The sequence below is a fragment of the Hydra vulgaris genome, chromosome 08 (genome assembly GCF_038396675.1).
Source record: "Hydra vulgaris chromosome 08, alternate assembly HydraT2T_AEP".
Classification (NCBI taxonomy): domain Eukaryota; kingdom Metazoa; phylum Cnidaria; class Hydrozoa; order Anthoathecata; family Hydridae; genus Hydra; species Hydra vulgaris.
The window spans coordinates 22,851,824-22,872,878 of record NC_088927.1 but is presented as its reverse complement, the minus strand read 5'-3'; the positions used below and the strand labels follow the sequence as shown (position 1 = coordinate 22,872,878).

The 21,055-nt window shown below is 28.0% G+C and overlaps 1 protein-coding gene across 1 annotated transcript in view; it reads right to left on the bottom strand.

Annotated features, from left to right (window-relative positions):
- Positions 1-2,205: 2,205 nt before the first annotated feature.
- LOC105850951 (uncharacterized) overlaps positions 2,206-21,055 on the bottom strand; it is a 33,914-nt gene continuing 15,064 nt past the window's right edge. Inside the window, exons 5-10 of the mRNA XM_065803260.1 lie at positions 14,540-14,735; positions 4,941-5,169; positions 4,453-4,528; positions 4,211-4,260; positions 3,824-4,060; positions 2,206-2,450 (exon numbers count right to left, since the gene is read on the bottom strand). Of these exons, the coding sequence (XP_065659332.1) occupies positions 2,377-2,450; positions 3,824-4,060; positions 4,211-4,260; positions 4,453-4,528; positions 4,941-5,169; positions 14,540-14,735 (862 nt within the window). The 3' untranslated portion in view covers positions 2,206-2,376. The remainder of the gene's footprint in view (positions 2,451-3,823; positions 4,061-4,210; positions 4,261-4,452; positions 4,529-4,940; positions 5,170-14,539; positions 14,736-21,055) is intronic.

Sequence of the window (21,055 nt, the reverse complement as noted above, 5' to 3'; positions counted from 1 at the left end):
TTCTTGATTAATCAAGAAAATATAGATTGTGAGCTAAATAAATATTTTGTATCTGTAAGCCCAAACCTAACCAAAAAATTTCAACCAACTGATGATTTTGAAAAACATTATTCTTTCCCCCTAATATCACATCTTAACTTTTTTGAGGTAACTTTCGATGAACCTGAATAGGCTTTTAAAATAATAAACTTAACTTTAATAAGTAAACTTGAATCACTATATCGTCAACGAAAACATGTTGCACGCCTTATTAATTTTAGCGATTGTTTTACTCATGCCAAGCCTCTCCTAATTGATACTACATATACATATGTATGTATGTATGTATGTATGTATGTATGTATGTATGTATGTATGTATGTATGTATGTATGTATGTATGTATGTATGTATGTATGTATGTATGTATGTATGTATGTATGTATGTATGTATGTATGTATGTATGTATGTATGTATGTATGTATGTATGTATGTATGTATGTATGTATGTATGTATGTATGTATGTATGTATGTATGTATGTATGTATGTATGTATGTATGTATGTATGTATGTATGTATGTATGTATGTATGTATGTATGTATGTATGTATGTATGTATTGCCTAAAAAAGGCTGAAATTGTTCAAAGTTGCTACACGTGGGTCAAAGAAGAACTTTTTCAAAACATCAAATGGGAAATATTCATCATATGACAATAAAAATTATTTGTATGAAAATGACATAAAAAGAAAAATGAAAAATTTGACAAGAAAATCGTGATATACTAAACAATATTCGACAAGACAATCGTGAATCTGATAAAAACAAAAATTGATTGTCTTAATCTATTCAATAATGTATTTCCAGAAGTGTTTTACTATTGTTGAAAAAGATATAAATTTTGAAGAAATTGAATAAATGAATAAAACATCAAATACTGTTTTTATTAAAAAAAAACTATTTTGCACGAGTTTACATCAACTTTATTTTATCGACGCTTCTAACTAGCGGTTCTCATGACAAGACCTATAAGCCTTTATTTGAGTTTTCGCGTTCTTTATTTTTATTTAATCTTTATTTTAACATAATCTTTAATTGTAAACTTGTTTACTTTCTATATATTTGTATAAAAATGTCAATGTAATAAAAAACAGGAAAAAAAAAAAATTACATATGATAGCTGATAATACTTTCCACATTTTCAGATTTTGTAGGACGGCAAAAACTATATGGAAATTTATAAAATTTTTACTAAAAAAGTGGTCTAGAATATATAACAAGGTGCAAGTTCCTTCCAAGCAAGCATATTCGTACTGGACCTATATAGACAATTTTTTTCGGTTTATTGATGTTTGTTGATGTTTATCGGTTATTTAGTGGACCATTATTAGCATCCTGTATAAGTGGCCAGCCGATAACTTTTTAACACGTGGTTTCGTTATCAGCTAACCATTTTTGGTGAAAGTCACTAATGTAAGTAACCGATAAGCAAAGTTACAGTGGACCGCTAAAAATGCCTATACAGATCAACTGAAATTTTCCTATAGAATGTTTGCTGGATTTTACGAACAAAATGTTGAATTATTTTTCAACAATCAATACTCTAAACAACATAAAAACAAGAAAACATGATAAAACAAACAAAAAATACAAATACATACATACAATACATACATGCCACTTGAAAAAATGTTATAAGAGTAATAAAACACGTAAAGAAAGTCAAATACATTGTATATTTATGGAAATGCAACACTTGAAAAAATAGATAAAATATCCTTAATTCATATTTTAATACGAGTTTATAATAACTAAATTAATTAAAATAGAAAGAAACTTAATGTTCAACAAATGAAAAACGGATTAAAAATTGGGAACTTTTTGTCCGGAGAGGAAAATAATAATTAGTATTTAATAATAATAAAACAAAAATAAAAGCGGTTTTTAATGATATTACTTATTTAAATCTAAAAGTTGTATGAAAATTTTTTTTAAAAATAGTCTATAACAACACTCTTGTCGTAAACTTCAATAAAAAATGGCGTCAAAACACGTGGTTTTATTTACGAAATTTACATGATTATTTATGCCAACGCAGCAAAAAATTACAAAATCCACTATCTACCCTAGCAAGCTTTTTTTGACAAATTAATTTTGTTCATTTTCAACAATAATATAAATTATTGTATAAAATATCTTTTTATTTGTTAATCAAAACCAACAAAGAAAACAGTACTTCTATTTCAGTTAAACCACAAATAACAATATTTTAGCTGCGTTGATTAGCTTACGGTTACGCGAAAACATTATTCTTTTTTACACCAAAAAGCTTTAAATATTATTGTTACTGGTAACAACGCTGTTACTGATGCCAAAACTTAACTATCAGTACGAGATCAAATCTTCCATTTAACCCTTTGAACCCAGGAGTCATTTAAAAACTTTCTAAAGTATATTCCATCAGCATCGCCTATAAATAAACAAGTGCATAATAAAAGTTGTATAAATAATCCATATACATTATTATACATACTATCCACATAGTTTTATTTTTTAAATTGTTTTACATTTAACTCTTTTTATTTTTAACCATGGCAACAAAAATTTTTTTTTTTTAAACAAATGTGGTTTAGCTTCATAATATCGAGGTTTTCATGTCTTTTTTTTATAGAAAAAATCAAACATGTGGTAGAATCTCAAGTATACGCAGTCTTTTAAATTGCTTTTAATTATAATAATGATTAGTTTGTAAATTAAGCGACTTTTTCATTTACCAGTAACATCAGTAAATGAAAACTGAAATACAGGCATACCGGTAAATTTTCGAATATAAATAAATTTATTAAAATTGAAAAACGAGCTAACATTTTTGCTCTTTCAAACATTTTAAAATTACAGTTGTAAGGTTTTACTCGAGCGTTCAAAATGCATTACAATGTTAACATTAAAATGTTGTCGACAAGAAAATGAAATACTTACTTTATTTAAAATTTAATTGTAACACACCGTTTTCTATTTATATATAAATAGCCAACCAAAACGAATTATTCGATCATAATAAAAAACACAAATTAGCGGTAAATTTTAACTAAAAATAGCTATGAACCGGTAAACCGGTATTACAATCCTAGTACTAATGTACATACTAATGTTGAAAGCAATAAAAGCAATACCATCATCCAGAAAATAAATACTATAAAAGTCCTTAAACTTTATCTAATCTTCAATCAAAGTATTTTATGATCAAAAACAAAAACAGTATTTCACCGAGACTGCACTTAACCCCATTTAACATTTGCTTTGTCAACTCCACACATATTTGACAGACAGCAATGCAATCCACCGCTGAGATAACTAAAAGTTTCAGTAAACTAGTCTAAAAAATAATATTAATGAAATTAACTATGCAATGTTTCTACTTGCAATATTAATGTTAAGAAATCAAAACAATTAAAAAGCCCTAACAACTTTATTTAACTTTTAATTAAATTATTTCATATTCACTCTATCGAACACATAATACAACATTTCATGCCTACCTTACTTAAAACTCAATTAAAGTATTCTATTCCCACCTTATTCAATTTCAATTACGATATTCTAAGTATACTTAATTTAAAACTCACTTAAGATATTTTAACAGAATTACCAGTAAACGAAAATTTAACGGTAACCGCCATTACAATGTGTATTATCTATAAATATCAGCTGTGGTGCAGTGGATAAATTCTGACTCAGAACCAAGAGGTCAACATATGACAAACATATATAGATAAAAAATCTATTCATGTTTTATATGTGTTGCTTTTTAATACATTGATCTTAATTTAAATAAAGTTTTACCTTTCCATTGATTTGGACCTAGAACAACAACTTTTTCATCGTCTCCTTCTAAATTTTTCCGCATATTAGGATTAATATATTTGGCTGAATATTTGTAAAAATCGTCGTCGTTTAAAGAAAACCACTTTTGGAATGTGTTATGAAACATTAAATAGGTTTTCTGATTTCTGTGAACTGCGTAGAGTTCTCTTGTTATCGAATGGTGCCCAATAATAGAACCTATACTGACGTCTATAGCTTAATAGATAAAATAAAAAAGCAAGTAAAAGATGTTCTTTTTTTTAAGTTTTTTATTTTATTTTTATTTACTTTTATAACCTCATCTAGTAGTTATACGTACAAATTTTATTTTTAAATTACTTTATGAATTATGTTAAGAAGTGTAACCTGCCCATAGCGCTCCCAAGTTGTTAGAATAATAACATGCAGTCTTTGTGCTAAAAAATTTAAACCTATTGTTATCATTATTTTTATTATATATATATACATATATATATATATATATATATATATATATATATATATATATATATATATATATAAACATACACACACGCACGCACACACACATATATATACACGTACGCGATTAAAGTTTATATTTAAACTTACTACTCAAATGTGTTTACCTAATAACATGTTGGTTTTTGCAAACATAAATGTGGGAGTTTATTGAATCCCAATATACTCCTCGACCATAGCTCTCTATACAAAAATAAAAAAAAGAGAGAAACATTTAACAATAACAATTTTAGGATTTAAAATTTTATTATTTAAACAGGTTGAAAAGTTTAAACAAATGTTTAAAATTATTAATTTTTAAATTAATTTAAAATTATTAATATTTAAGTTTTTAAATGTAATACCGTAGATAAAACTAAAATAAAAAAAAAAAAAGTTATTAAGAATTTTGTTAAAGTGATATTATTCATAACTTTTATTTAAAAATCTTTGTCTGATTAAGCTAAAATTCTAAAGTTAAATTTAAAACTGTATTCCTTATGAATAAAAATTAATACCCTGTAGGGTGTTACACCCATGAAAATCTTATTATTATTAATATTGATTGAGGGTCAAAATAAATTCTTCGAAAAATATAACAAAAAAACCCTATTACCTGGAAGTGCGTTAGGATGTCGTGGAATGTTTAACTTTTGATTGTAAAGAAAACTAAAATTTGTTCTAAATGTTCTGAACTGTGTCCATCGTTTTCCTAAATAATTTTGTAAAGAAATCTCAACAGGTACTTCTAATGTAAAATTACTTTTGGTTGGAATTTTTGCTTCGTCGAGATTTGCATTGATTTCATGAGTAAGAGTTTCTTTACATTTCAGCGAACCAGTCCACTATGTAAAAAAAAATGATTAAAATGTTGGTTTGATTCCTCTTTATTTAATATTCCCTACAGCTGGCCTTTTATATTTAGAAAACTTTAACCAATATAAGCACGTTATGGTTTAGCTTAGTTATGATCTGATTATCACAGTATTTTTTAGGATAACTTCGTTTAATAGTAATATAAACAAAAAATAAAAAATTAGGTATTTAAGTTGCATATTATGTGATTATGTAACTATTTATAACGTTTCCTAACTCAAAAAGGATAACATTTATTTATACAAGACTTGTTTTCTTCATTTTTTTTTTGAAATGATGAAAAATTATATATCGCAGTTAAAGAAACAAAAATAAATACTTTTTAATAATTTTATATATAAAAAATTAACAGTTTTTTACATTCAATTTTACGTAACAAAAAACTAAAGTACAAGAATATCTGATTTATTATCCTCATATCTATATAAATATATATATATATATATATATATATATATATATATATATATATATATATATAGCCCTCAGATAAATTGATATATATATATATATATATATATATATATATATATATATATATATATATATATATATATATATATATATATATATATATATATATATATATATATATATATATAGCCCTCAGATAAAGCAATAATTTGACCTTAATCTGTATGAAATCGGCATGTGTGAAGTCATTATCAAATTCGGCATCAGGTTGGCAGAAATAATGTAAAACAAAGACCATAAACATAGAATTGAAGTCGGCAAATTTTTAAACTACCTCAAACACTTCTAGGTCAGTAATTCGGTCGGTACTGCCGAATGACGACCCTAAATCCGATATATATATATATATATATATATATATATATATATATATATATATATATATATATATATATATATATATATATATATATATACACATCTATATACATATATATATTAGAGTGTCCCGTTTTCAGGGTTATATTTTGTTTTGACTGCTCCTAGCATTTTTTTGCTGCGTATATGTGAGAAAATGAGATCTGTAAAGTTTTAGAGGTCTAACTTCATTTTTGTGACTACACAAGCCACATTATGTTTCAAAAATCATAAGTAAATCACTGTAAAAATAGGATTTTTTCACTCTTTTTGATTGAAAAAAACCTATATTTACAGTGCTTGTGTAGTCACAGTTTGAAAGATACAGGCTAATCTTATGTTGAACCATGTACTATTAACCCTCATTAGTTAAATAAAAAATTGGGAGCGTTTGAATAGAACTGTTAGTTAGGTTTGAAGTGAGTTCATAGATACGCTGTTGACACAATTTACCCATTTTTATGCGGTTTGACGTGGTTGACAAAATCAAACAAAATACTGATCTAATTATCATGAAATGGGTCTAAATCGATTTCCGAACCCTTTTCACACCTAGTTAAACCAACGAAAATCCAAAATCGGTTAAAAAGTAGGGGAGAACGGGGTGAGATGGGACATGGGGTGAGATGGGACTTGGCAATATCTCAGTGAAAAATTTAATAAAGCAAAATTTTTTGTATATGTTATAAGTTTGCAATAGCTTCTTCATATTATTGTGTTTCTTAAGTTTCAGAAGTATTTTTTTTGGTGATTATTTGCGAATAAGTAAAAATCTAACAATTTTCCTGGATTTTGAAGACATCATTAATATTAAATATTTATGTGTTGTTTGCATATATTTTTATGTTTATGGTTTTTAATTATTCACTATTATTCTATTTAACTACTGAAGAAATATGATTAGCATATGGCTACGAGAACTATATAAAATAAAGGTTTTCTCACACCTACTAGTGATGGGGTGACTTGGGACAGGAGAATTGGGGTGAAATGGGACGCTGTTCAATTTATCATTTTAATAATTTACTTTACTTTAACTTTTATAATCAATATTTTTGTAAAAAAGCAAGTGAACAGAAAATTATGTTTATGTTTATGATAAGATTTCAATGTTTACTTTATAATAAAGTGTTTTTATCATAGAAAACAATAATAATTATATTGGATTTCTTTGTTACTTTGTCCTGAAAACATCTTTCACAGTAAGTATTGTTTTAATGCTAATCATTTTTGTATTTTAAATTCAGTTTAAATATATAGTTCTTCACTATTAGCCTTACTAAATTTAATCACATTATAAGTTTTATAGGGTTGTGATACTATTTTATTTTCATTAAAATAAATTTAAAATTTATAGCCTAATCTGGATTTTGGTTAATGCAATTAAAAATAGCATAATTTTTTTTTGTAATGGAGTGAGTAATATGAGTAATAATTTTTCAGATGCCAAGAAAGTACGAACGAGTGACAAGTCGTTTGTACTTTCTTGGCATCTGAAAGCCTGATGCTCATACATTAAAAGCTGCTGTGATGGCTGTCGAATCTGGCAGTTTATCACTACGAGTAACTGTTCAAGAGTATACAATTTCAAAATCAAGTTTACAGCGGAAAATAAAGGTTAATAAAGAAACTTCTTACAGTAACTTATACTTTGATGAACAACATAAGTATATTTTTAATAAGAAACAAGAAGATGAACTTTCAATATATCTTCGTCAAGCATCTAATATGAATTATGGAATTGATGTTAGAGAAACAAAGCAACTTGCATATCAATATGCAATTAAAAATGGAATTGAAATACCAGAAAACTCGAAAAAGATTTAAAGAGCTGGAACTGAATAGTTTTATTTATTCTTAAATCGTACAAAATTATCTATTCGTACGCCAGAAGCTACCAGCCTCAATTGAACAACTAGTTTCAATCGCACATTACAATATTGATGAAACAGGTCTGACAACTGTTCATAAGCCAGTGAAAATGACTCCTGGTAAAGGAGTAATGCAAGTAGGACAGGTAACTTCTGTTGAAAGGGGACCCAAGTTACAATGGTGGGTTGCATTAATGCCCTTGGAAATTTTGTTCCACCGCTTTTGATATTTACTCGTGTCCACTTTCGTAGCCATATGCTTAAAGGTGCACCAATAGGTACAAAAGGTGATGCTAATCCTAGTGGATGGATAAATACAGAAATTTTTTTGAAATGGTTTGATCATTTTGTGGAGTATGGAAATCCTAGCAAGGATCATCCATTACTTTTAATAATGGACAACCACAAAACTCATATATCGATTGAACTGATGGATAAAGCTAAGGAAAGCAATGTTGTGCTCTTGACATTGCCACCCCATTGCAGCCACAAACTCCAAACACTTGACAGATCAGTATTTAAGCCATTAAAGAAATTTTACACTTCAGCATTTGATTCATGGTTAAAGACACATCCAAGTACTCCTATGACTATATATGACATTTCTGAAAATTTAGGAATAGCTTATACGTGAGCCTTTACTTCCCAAAATGTTCAAAACGGTTTTAAAGCAGCTGGCATTTTCCCGTACGATCCATATATTTTCAGTGATGTCGACTTTTTATGTTATTATATATCTGATCGACCAATTCCAGCAAATGATAATTCCAACAAACAAACAATCCCCACATCACTGTGTATTGTATTTGAAGTTATTAATGAAAAGAAACAGCAAATCATCACTTCTGCCTACCATTGGACAGCAGATTATATATGGCCATTTCCAAAAGCGGGTGAAAGGGTGGCAAAGAGAAAAAGTGCAAAAAGAAAATGTTCTAGGTCTGTGGTATTGACTGACACACCAACAAGAAATGAACTAGTTGAAAGTTTATCAGAATGTAAAAGAAAAAAAGAAGATAAAGATAAGAAAAAGAAAAAAAATTACCCCCTCAGACATCAACGTAATTTTGACTCAATTTAAACATCGAGCAACCTGTTAAACAAAGTTACAAATGCATTTAGAATGGTATTTTATTTTTGTTAAACATAAATAAATTTTGTGTATTGTTATGTTTTATAAGGAGTAGAATAACCAATAAAATAATGCTTAAAATTATTTTTGTACCATTTCACCCCAACCATTGTCCCATTTCACCCCAACATGGGGTGACATGGGACAAACAGTGTCACTTTAAAAAACCAAGCCCTTGAACTTAATTTGATGGTTAAATAATGGGTTTTGCAATAATTTAACATGACAATTCATTGGACTATAGTTTTAAACCGATTTGTATGGTTTTTGTGGAAAATTTAAAGCGCAGCACGCAAGTAAATTTTTTTGTCTCATCTCACCCCGTTCTCCCCTACTAATTATATGTTTAATTTTATTTATATATTATTATTTATTATACTAGATATATTTTAACCACTAATTCTACAACATACTAAGATCTAATTTTCTTTCCACCACTCCCTTGGGGTATTCCAGCTTTTCTTTTTTGGTCCACTGCTAGGAGAAGATCTTGCCTCAGCTCGTCATCATGGCTTCCATCAACAAAATCCTGTATAAGCTTAACATTCCTCTCTGCAGCATCATTAGTTACAGGAATGTTGGAGATAAAATCCTTGAACTGTGTGAAGCCAGACAATCTGTTCCACATACTAAATGGAATCTTCATCCATTCATGCTGCTGGCTATCCATTTTTAAGATGTTAAATATCAAAATAGATTCTGTATCAACAAACTCAGACAACCTGGGCCTCTCTCCTTCTTTGCCAATGAAACCTGATACATTAACCTTTTTATACATAAGTGATAGATGATCCTTTTCCTTTGAACCATTTATTATCAGAATTCTTTCAGAAATTTCAGTCTTTTCCTCATCTGACACTCCAGGATCCAGTAAACTAAATTGGATCAAAGTTAGATGAAGATACCATGTATGGTTTGCAATGCTATTGAGACATTTGGCTGCAACATTAAGTCTGCCCTTCATGTATGACTTCATCTCCCAGATTGCTTCTATGTCATGTCTTGGAGAAATTACAGTCTGAGACGAGGTTAAGAACCATTTTGCATAATACAACTCTACAAACTCAGAGATGGCCTCAACTTCTCTTTTTGTAGAAACTGTGAACAAAATATCTGTCCTTTGGCTCAGAATTTTTTGCTTCATGTAATAAATAGCCTGTGCTATAAACCTTGCATGACGAATTGCTCCAGGTTGTCGAACTGTCAGTTGATCAATCTTTGGGTATAAATAGAATTGAACAATTTCCGCTAGCTCCCAATAATCGCAGTGGTTTCAAATACTAGACCTTTAATGTCTTTTTTAAGTGAGTTTTCTTCTAAAATCTCAATAATCTTCTTAGTTTGACAAGCTCCAGTAGAATCAATGACAGTACCAAAAAATGTTCTCCATCACAAGTTACACTCAAAGCTAAGCGCTCTCTTTTGAGTTTCTTTCCATTAGTATACTATCAGTATACTCTTTATTCTAGCTTTCCATCATAATGAAGAATAATGTTTGATCCAACTTTTGCTCTTAAAGCTACCCTGGCTTCCTCTGCTGTTTCCTGTTTGACCTTTCTACCAATTCTGTGTATATTGGATTTTGACATACCTTTACTGGAAAGTCCACTTGTATCAGCCACCTGCTTTAAAATATCGGATTGAGCTCTGATGCTCACATGTTTAACCTTCGAAATAAGGGCAGTATCTCCCACTATGCCAGCAGATGTAGAAGATTGTGGATCTATCTCATCTTTACTCAAGTCTGTAGAATTAGAGGTGTCTGTTTCCTTTGAAGATATTTTTGTTTCACTTGAAGATGAAACCTTCAGCTCAGACTGATAACTCTGCTCCAGACATCCTTACTCTTGCCTCTTGAGATCTTTGAGCAGAACAAAGGGAATTTTTATCTTTCTTCCCAATGTACATTTTACCTGCAACTTTTTTGATCATTTATGAAAATGATATCTTCTGCCTTGTCTACCTGAAATCTTTTCTTATCTTTCTCTAATATTTGTATCACATCACTTGGCATAACATCAAAAAGAAAAGGCAAAATATTGTTTTGCCTTTTTTGAAGAGAAATCAATTTTTTGGTGCTTGGCAAGCAGTTCACTTATTTTCTTCTACACTTTGTCCACTCTGGATGTTGGAATTCCAGCTTTTTCATAAATAGCAGTAACCTTTTTAACCAAACACTGGCAATTTTCCTCACAAATGAGCTTGAAATCAATAGAAAATCCACAGCAGAGAAGGGTGTTATCTTCGATCTTTGGATTTTCCGACCTTAAAAAATAATAATGTTCCAAAATATCTTTGTTAGAAGGAAGTTGATTGTCATTTTACTTGTCACTTATACTCTTAAGAAGAAATATTTCTTTCTTTTTTCTGGTTTTAGCCATTCTGTTCAATGAAGTTTACTCTCTGCACTGGAGTCAAATAAGAATTATAATAGACAGAAGTTTATAAAAGTGTTCTTTCACTTACAGAGTTATAAAGTGTTCTTTCACTTAAAAAGATAAAGTTTTATAAAGTTCCAATAACAGCGTTCTATCACTACTTTAAAGCAATTTTGGTAATCCTTCAGTTAAGTGGCGTAAAATAAAATTATTATTTTGCTTTTAAAAACGTTTTTGAGACAATGCAAGAAAGTTAAATAATAATTTTATTTTACGCCGCTTTACTGAAGGATTACCGTTGCAACTAACCCCCAGGCCCCACTCCTTGCCGAGGAAACCACATTTAGATTGTAGTCTTCCCCCACCCCTCCCCTTTCCCTAATTTATATAACACGCAATATTAGAGGCATTTTTACATGTTTCGAATCTTATCACTTCAGGAATGAATATTTTGGAAAAATATACATAACTTTAACATTTTTCAAACGAGTTTGGATTTTCGTTGGTCTAATTAGGTGTGAAAAGGGTACCGAAATCGATTTAGACCCATTTCATAATGATTAGATCAGTATTTTGTTTCATTTTGTCAACCGCGTTAAACCGCATAAAAATGGGTAAATTGTGTCAACTGCGTATCTTTGAACTCACTTCAAACCTAACTAACGGTTTTATTCAAACTGCTCCCAGTTTTTTTCCAACTAATGAGGAATAATAGTACATGATTCAGCATAAGATTAGCCTGTATCTTTCAAACTGTGACTACACAAGCACTGAAAAATAGGCTTTTTTCACTCAAAACTCATGATTTTTTAGACTTAATGTGGCTTGTGTAGTCACAAAAATAAAGTTAGACCTCTAAAACTTTACAGATCTCATTTTCTCAAATATAAGCCGCAGAAAAATGCTAGAAGCAGTCAAAATAAAATAAAACCCTGAAAACAGGACATTCTAATATATATATATATATATATATATATATATATATATATATATATATATATATATATATATATATATATATATATATTATATATATATATATATATATATATATATATATATATATTTATATATATATATATATATATATATATATATATATATATATATATATATATATATATATATATATATATATATATATATATATACGCACACACACACTCTTGCATGGTCGTCTTTAAGTTTTTATCATAAAATGTCAGTTGTAAGTTTTTTTAATTTTAAAGTCATGTTAAAGTTAAATTTTGTTTTTAATAAAATTATTCGATAGACTGCCTGCCCAAACCAAACTCTCAGTCGATGTAGCAGCACTGCGTTGCGAGTCAGGCTATTTTTCAGTCGGTATAGCAGCACTCCGTTGCGAGTCAGGCTATTTGTCAGTTGATGTAGCAGTCACTCCTCGCATGTTTTACAGTTAAAAAATAAATTAAAAAACATTCCGAATTTTTTTATTTAAAAAAAATAAAATTAAATCATTCAGAATGTTTTTAAAAGCATTTAGAATGTTTTTAAAAACTTTCTAGTCTTTTAATTTGTGGTTTTGTGGTTTACTTACTTCCTACAATTAAATTAATGACATAGTCTAACCTTAATTTTATCAGCTTTAAAACTACAAACAAGCGAAGAGCCATTTTTTTTTACCACAAACACGTTTTCTTAGCCGTAAAGTATAAGAATATATATATATATATATATATATATATATATATATATATATATATATATATATATATATATATATATATATATATATATATATATATATATTATGTTAGTGTATTCTAAAAACAGAGAGCTCAATGTTCTTAAAGAGTAGAGCAACAATAAATTTGAAATAAATTTTAATAAATTTCCAAAAAACGTATGCTATGTTTACAAGAAAAGTTAGAAATTATTTCTCATTTGGATCAAGAAAATTTATTAAACAAAAAATTATGAATTATTTTTAAATGTAGACATGAAATATGTACCTTTTAAAAAATTATAAAAACACATGACCAGACTAAAATTATCCTAATTCTAAAGAATTCTTTTCATGATTAATTTTTATGTGGTTGATGCAACGGATCAGGGTAACAACGTCAGTTTTTGCTATGTCAGCTAATATCTGTCCATCAACATCTGTAAATATAATGATGTATAACTACATCTGTCCAACAACATTTCATTGATGTTTAATAATATCTATTTAAAAAGTATATGATTACTACAGATGTAGTTACATCTTCTTAATTCCCAGTTGGCACAGTACGTTTTTAAAACGTTCTTTGGACGTTTTTATTAGGTTTAAACCTTAAAAAAACGTCTAAAAAACGTTTTAAAATCGCACCGTGCCCACTGGGTTATGTTAAGAATAACTACATCTGTACATCTACATCTGAGAGTTCTACAGATGTAGTAACATCTTTTCAATTATATTAAATATAACTAAAGGAGTTATGAAATTATTAAGTTATAATGCATTTTGTTAACTAGATGTAGTTACATAAATGATTTTGTTCAGATGTAGTTACATCTGGAAAATATTATTAAATAATAATGCATTATTTTAACCAGATGTAGTTTCATATATAGATTTTTTCAGATGTAGTTACATTTGAAAAAAATAATAAATATAAATACATTATTTTAACCAGATGTAGTTACACATAAAATTTTTTTCAGGTGTAATTACATCTAGAGGAAATTCTTCCAGATGTTATTGGACAGATGTTGTTTTTGTAAAAAAAAAAATACAAGTAATCTTGGACTACTCTACAGATGTTGTTGGACAGATGTAGTAATCTTTTAGCAATGCAACTTTCTGGTTGAAAAATATCTTCAAGCAATATATATATATATATATATATATATATATATATATATATATATATATATATATATATATATATATATATATATATATACATATATATATATATATATATACATATATATATATATATATATATATATATATATATATATATATATATATATATATATATATATATATATATATATATATATATATATATATATATATATTACTTGAAGATATTGCTAAACTCCGAATTTAAAAAATACTGCTAAGTTGTTTCAATAAGAAAGATTCTGGAAAAATGCAATAAAAAAATATACATACCATGTATTTGTGATGTAAACCGTCATTCTTTTCAAAATTGATTTTTTTACTCTCTGAAATATTTGCAAAGAATATGGGAAAAAAGTATGAAATTGTCATATTAAATGTTAATAAACTTGAATCTGGTTTAAACGTTAAACTTGACGTATCCAAATTTGATGTTAGATTCAAAGATAAACCCAGTGACAACAGTTTACTGTACCGCAAAAAGTTTAAAAATAAGAATATATAAAAGGCACATGCATGCATACACATACATTCATACATACATACATACATACATACATACATACATACATACATACATACATACATACATACATACATACATACATACATACATACATACATACATACATACATACATACATACATACATACATACATACATACATACATACATACATACATACATAATCAAGTTTTTAAGTTAGTTAGCACATCTACATTAAATATACAGTTTAGCTAAATAATTTGATGTCAAATTATCCTATCGGACTTTTTCAACAACATTTAATATGCACACCACATATTGTGAAATGACGCAACATCATTCATCATGCAGCTAGGCAAACCCTATTTTAAAGTTGATTCACACAATTGCATTAGGTTTGCAATTGGTCTTACCGCAATTTACTTTACTTTGCCCAATTATAAAATACGGTGTTGTGTTGAGATATGAGTGGCAAAAACACTATTGTTAAATCATAGTTAGTATAAAGACCTGAGAACGATATCATGCTTTGATAATCAAAATATATCACCCGCTCGTTAGTACAATATGGCGCAGCAAAAAAAAGTAATTTTTATTAGATCAACAGCCAATATGTTAACGCAACGTCAACAAACGACCAACTATAACGCTTCGGAGATGAAACGGTAACGAACGCGTTTGATTAATACTGTAGTACAGTAGAATTAGGAAAAAAAAAAAAGATAAAAGCCCGTCAGAAATACAATAAAGCTAAAATTTGGTACGCCAACTTAAAAATATGTTTAGAGTCACTAAAAAAAAGCCTCATCATTTAGGTCATGGGAAAGTCCATACTTGGACATAAAATAGGGCATGTTGAAGGAAAAATTTGAATTTAATAAAAATGCACTTTCCAATATATCGTGGAAAAGATAATTTAATGCTGATTAATTAATGTAAAAAAACCATGTTTTCAAAATTACTTCCAGTCAAGTTATACTTAAAAGTTCATATAATCAATCGTTGCTCTTGTATTAATGCAAGGTAATTAATTATATGAATTTTTAAGTATAACTTAATTTATACTGTTCCGTTTAGTTATGTACTGTATACATCGTTATACTTTATTGCATCGACTCAAAATAGCTTATAACACGAGTAATCAGGGTCAAACTAGCACTGAGGGGCCGGAGGGAAGAAATTGATGCGGCTGTTATGGTTGCAAAAATTCAGAAAAAGTAAGTTAAACCATTAATCACATAGTTTTATTGTTATAATGGTATAAGAAGTTTTTAATAATGTGCATGCAAGTTTTCATATCTTTGACCAGGCACTCTGTTTATCAATTTGTTCGAAAGGTTTAATAAAATAAATCCATATGCAAGGTTTTAAAAATATAATAATTATAAATTAGCGTAGTAAAGTAGCGTCGCTCCACTTTATTTGCACATTATTGCTATGCTAAAATGAATTTGCCCAATAAGTTTATCCATATTAGAAAAAACACAAGTTTGTTGTAAAGTTTTTCAATATTTATATAGAAATTAATTATTAGAATATAATAAAAAGATATGTATTTGCAGTATTATTATACTACAGCAAGTAATTTATAAGAGGTTTAATGACTTTGCTAACTGTGGACGACCTCATAATCAATTTTCATGTCATTCTCATTATTCATTTGATAAAGCTTGCTTGCACCTAACTTGTGTGCAAAGGAGACATAATGCCATTTTATATACAGCATACATATTAGAATATGCAATGCGATATAAATTGTAGCAATGGAGAAAGCAAAGAACGCAACTCAATCATCTTTTGCAGTCTTTTTTGGAGTTGCAATCCTCTGATTCAGTTTCATCAGCCTTAGTAACAAATGAACAATTAGTTGCCAATGATGTCATTTCTGTGGACAGTGTTTTCCTCTGTATGCCAGCAAGATTGGCTAAATTATGAAAAATGTAGTCGTCTATATGGTCACGCAAAGATAGAAAGTTTTGAGGATCCAGACAAGCAATATCCCTTAAGTTACCAAAATCGTTATCTTTTAAACGGTCTCTGATTGCTGTTGTGGCATTGTCAACAATAACATAGAATACATTAACCTTAAATCGCCTCACTGGGATCTAAATGTCATCATTTTTTAGAAATCAAAACATCACGTTTATGTTTTTTCCTTAAAATATATATTGGCCGCTAAGTTTTGTTTGTTTAAAGTTTAGGAATTGTTTAAAGAGCATAGCCATTAACAAAATATTAAAAATCAAAGATTTTAATTTTAGTTTTATAATATAATGTTATGTTTTTTATTTTATTATAGTACAAATTTTTTAAAACTATATATAAAAAAAATTTTCTGAAAAAAATTTTCTTTCAGAAAATGAGATATTTTTTAGATTTGCAAATTTTACTCTATATAAACCTGTATTATATTATCCTATTGCATTTCACTACATATTTTTTATAAATACAAAAAACTGAAATATAATATTTACTAAGAAATAATAATATTTTAAATAATAAAATAATAAAAAAATTCTCTGTTTAGGAACCACAGGAACCACAGGAAACCACAGGAAACCACAGGAAACCACAGGAATAATAACCCAGTGCTTATTATTATAATTATTATTACGTTTTGAATGTCTTTATAAAATTATCGTCTTAAGGAGGGGGGTCCAAAAACAATTTTGTACTAGCACGTTTTTATCCTCTCCAGGGTACAAGGCAAAATAATACGCATGACTCAATAAAAGCACGAAGTTTAATGTTTTCTTGGAATAAATTAATTTTTTAGTCTTTTACTCAAAATAATTTACTCTACCACTAATAAATAATAACAAAGGCTTCTTTACGATGTGTTGTATATTTTATTAAACATTTCATATTTTAATCGTAGAAGTAACTACCATATTTATTGTATTGCCATTGCAAAATTGATGCATTTTAACAGTAAATAGTTATTATTAATTTGTATTTTTGAGTATTTTACTTGTGCATCCTAATTTATACGGGGCCCATTTATAGAGAGCCCTTCTCCCTAACCTCTCTAGCCAGTCCGACAAGTAACTACTTATATTATAAGCTCCTTTGAGTCTATGCAATAAAGTCTAATAATTTACGCAGAACAGCAGTAAGCAGAAGAGTATAAATTGAGTAAAACAAAGAAAATGCTTGAGAAATTTATAATTAAATCATTGATCATATTGATATCTAAATTTTTATTGATAATTTAAGTCGAGATATTCCCAAAGAATGTAAAAACGTCTTATTGTAAGAGTTCTGAAATCATGTTCACCAAAAAAATACAATACCATATCCAGCATTTATCTAAAAAAATATTTATATATACGTTTTCATTATTGCAGCCCTCTCCACGAGAAGCACTGCAAACACCCATGCATATTATTTAATGTTTCCTACATGTACAGAGATTTGTTTCAAATTGATTCTTTGAAAAACTTTACATTTTCAACGTATAACTAATGATAGATGCGATGCAACTAAGAAATCGATTTTTATTCGTCCAACACCATTCTTCCGGTTTTAAATTTAAGTTATTGTCAGGTCATTAAATGACTTTTGCCTTACAACTCTTTAAATATATCTATTGAACTTTCACCAACCTTAGTTTGATTTGCCCAATAATCACTAATAGACTCCGCAATTACCTGAAGTTTCTTGGATTTTGTACTAAATTGAAAAAGTATACTTTTCTTTTCAATATATTGCGGATGTTGTGTCACATCCAGACCAAGCATGAATAAAAAGCAAATAGTTTTTCATGCTTTCAATTAGACTGGCAATATTTAATATTCTAATGTTTTTTTACCGTGTCCTTGTTGAAATATTATATCAAATAATTATGTGTTCGAATGAACGAGCAACATGACAGCAAAATCTGTGTCATCAGCTGTAACTTTTTTTTGAATGTTTTGATAGCTCTAACAAAGTTCTACAATTTTAGTGTTAGCATCATATTCGCAAGTATGCACTTCTTGATTATCTCCATGTAAAGCAGAGGCTAAAAGTAATATCAGTGCTTTTTTATTTTGCGTGTTTGACAAAAAGTCTTAGTGAAAATGGAACAACAATTTTTTCTTTTATTGTAAATTTATTTGTATTTGTTCTTTATACTGTTAGATGGCATTTTTTTTAGTTGTTATCTGTTCGTAAACATTAAAAATTATTATAACAGATCCGTTATTTTTCCTGATACATGTTTTTGCTAAGTCCGCAATTTGTCTTTTATCTAATGCACTCGATGTAACGGCCTAATTTGTTAATAATACATACAAGTACATGTGTACTTGTGCAATTCATTTAATTTTTATCTTTACTTATTTTCACTAAAGTTGTGAGTTCTTTTTACCGCACAGTTACAAGTGAACCTCCGAGAACATAATCTTGACAATAATACATAACTACATAAATAAATCCATACATACATTCTCCATTCTTGCAGTATATTTAAGCAAAAAATATTTAACAAAAATCACATTAACAAAACCAGCTATATTTAACTTTGAGATATTAATTATTGCTTATTTGTATAAATTTAATGTTATTAATCAATTTATATATGATAAATTTTTTTTCGAATTGGGAATATTTTGTTATTTAAATTTTCGAATTTATCAAAGTGTTTTTTTTAGAATAGTATAATGGAAATAGTATCAGAAGAAGCTGGAATATTACCAAAGCGATTTGAAAATTCTGCAGGTTACGATTTGCTCCTTCCTTATGATATTAGTGTTGAAAGTCAGCAATGTTTTGCGATTGATTTTAAAATTAAAATATGTCCACCAAAAGGGTATTTTATGGAAATTAAAAATAGATCAAGCATGTGGCAAAAGAGGATTGAAGTATTTAATGGAGTTATTGATCCAGATTACAGAAGTAAAACAATCGTTTTAACAGAGAGTAAAGGATCATACTTGCAACTTGTGTTTTATCCGATATCAACTTTTGATGTAAAAGTAGTTAAAAATTTGGAAGAAACTTGTCGTAACGAACAGAGTTTTGAACATGCGGACATAAAATTTAATAATAAAGTGACTTATATTAAAAATGTTTGGATGAGCAAGCAATACCCAGGTAAAAGTTTTGGTGTTAATTTGCATCAATGTCAAAATGGCTCAGGACTTGGAAACAAGTTGAAGACTTTATTGAACAAAAAACAAAATTTGTATAAAATGTTTCGACTTGCATATTCATGATTAAAATAATATTTTCAATAGAAAGGGTGATAGTTTGTTCTTTCGTTTCAAAATTTATTACTGTAGCTAATGCACCATTCACCACGCTAAGATCTTTAATATTTTTTGTAATCATAACTTGTGCGTTTTGTTTTATTACTAAATTTGGAGGTGTTTTAAAAACCTATTCTTTATTATACGTATTTTCATTAAAAAACTTTTGATGAGCTACATTTTTTTCGTTGTAATTTAAATTTTATTTTTTTCCATCTTTATGAAAGTTTAGAGGATGACGAAATTCGAAAGGATTACCACGAAGATTGTTCATATGTAATTCATTATAACTGTCTTTTTCTTCGTTAGTAAACAACGCTCTAATAAACGACGTGCCATAGTTATCACATGTAGTTGTTTTTGCCATAAAGTATTTTTATGCAATAGGATATATTTTACCTAATCTTAAATTGTTCAAGTGACTTTGAAAGTCAAAGTCGCTGACTTGTCGAAAATTTTTTGTAAGAATAACATTAATAAAATCTAATTTTTCCCATGTTAAATGTTGAAATAAATTAATTATACAATAAATTGTTATTGTATGTACAATAACTTATTGTAATTAAAAAAATAATAATTGTAATGTCAAAATTTAATAAATGTTTTAACATTCCAGTCTCCAAGATATGTGGCCTTAAAATAGAGTACAACTAATATAAAATTATTGACTCTATTTCTATTTTATTTATTAAATATCACTTGTCCTCATTTCAAACTTTATATAGCTTTATAAAAGTGAGTTTGGTCTGACCTATACTTCTGTTACTACTGGGGATAGACATTATCAATTACTACCATTTTTTCCACTTAGTTATTTGCTTTTACATTAGGCACCTGTCCAATTGTTTCAATACTTACTCAACTAACACTTATTCTAATATAACTTTGTTTTTCGTTTTCCTGAGGCTTTTATGGCTGTGTGTGTTTCATAAAGTAACTTGACTGTTGGATCTAGTTGCAAAGTTGTACAAAAATTTTGTTAAATAAATTAAGAACAATATTTATTTGATATTCTAAACTGCCTCATTTTTCAAAAATTACCCCCAACAAAATATACTGGTACGGTCTGAT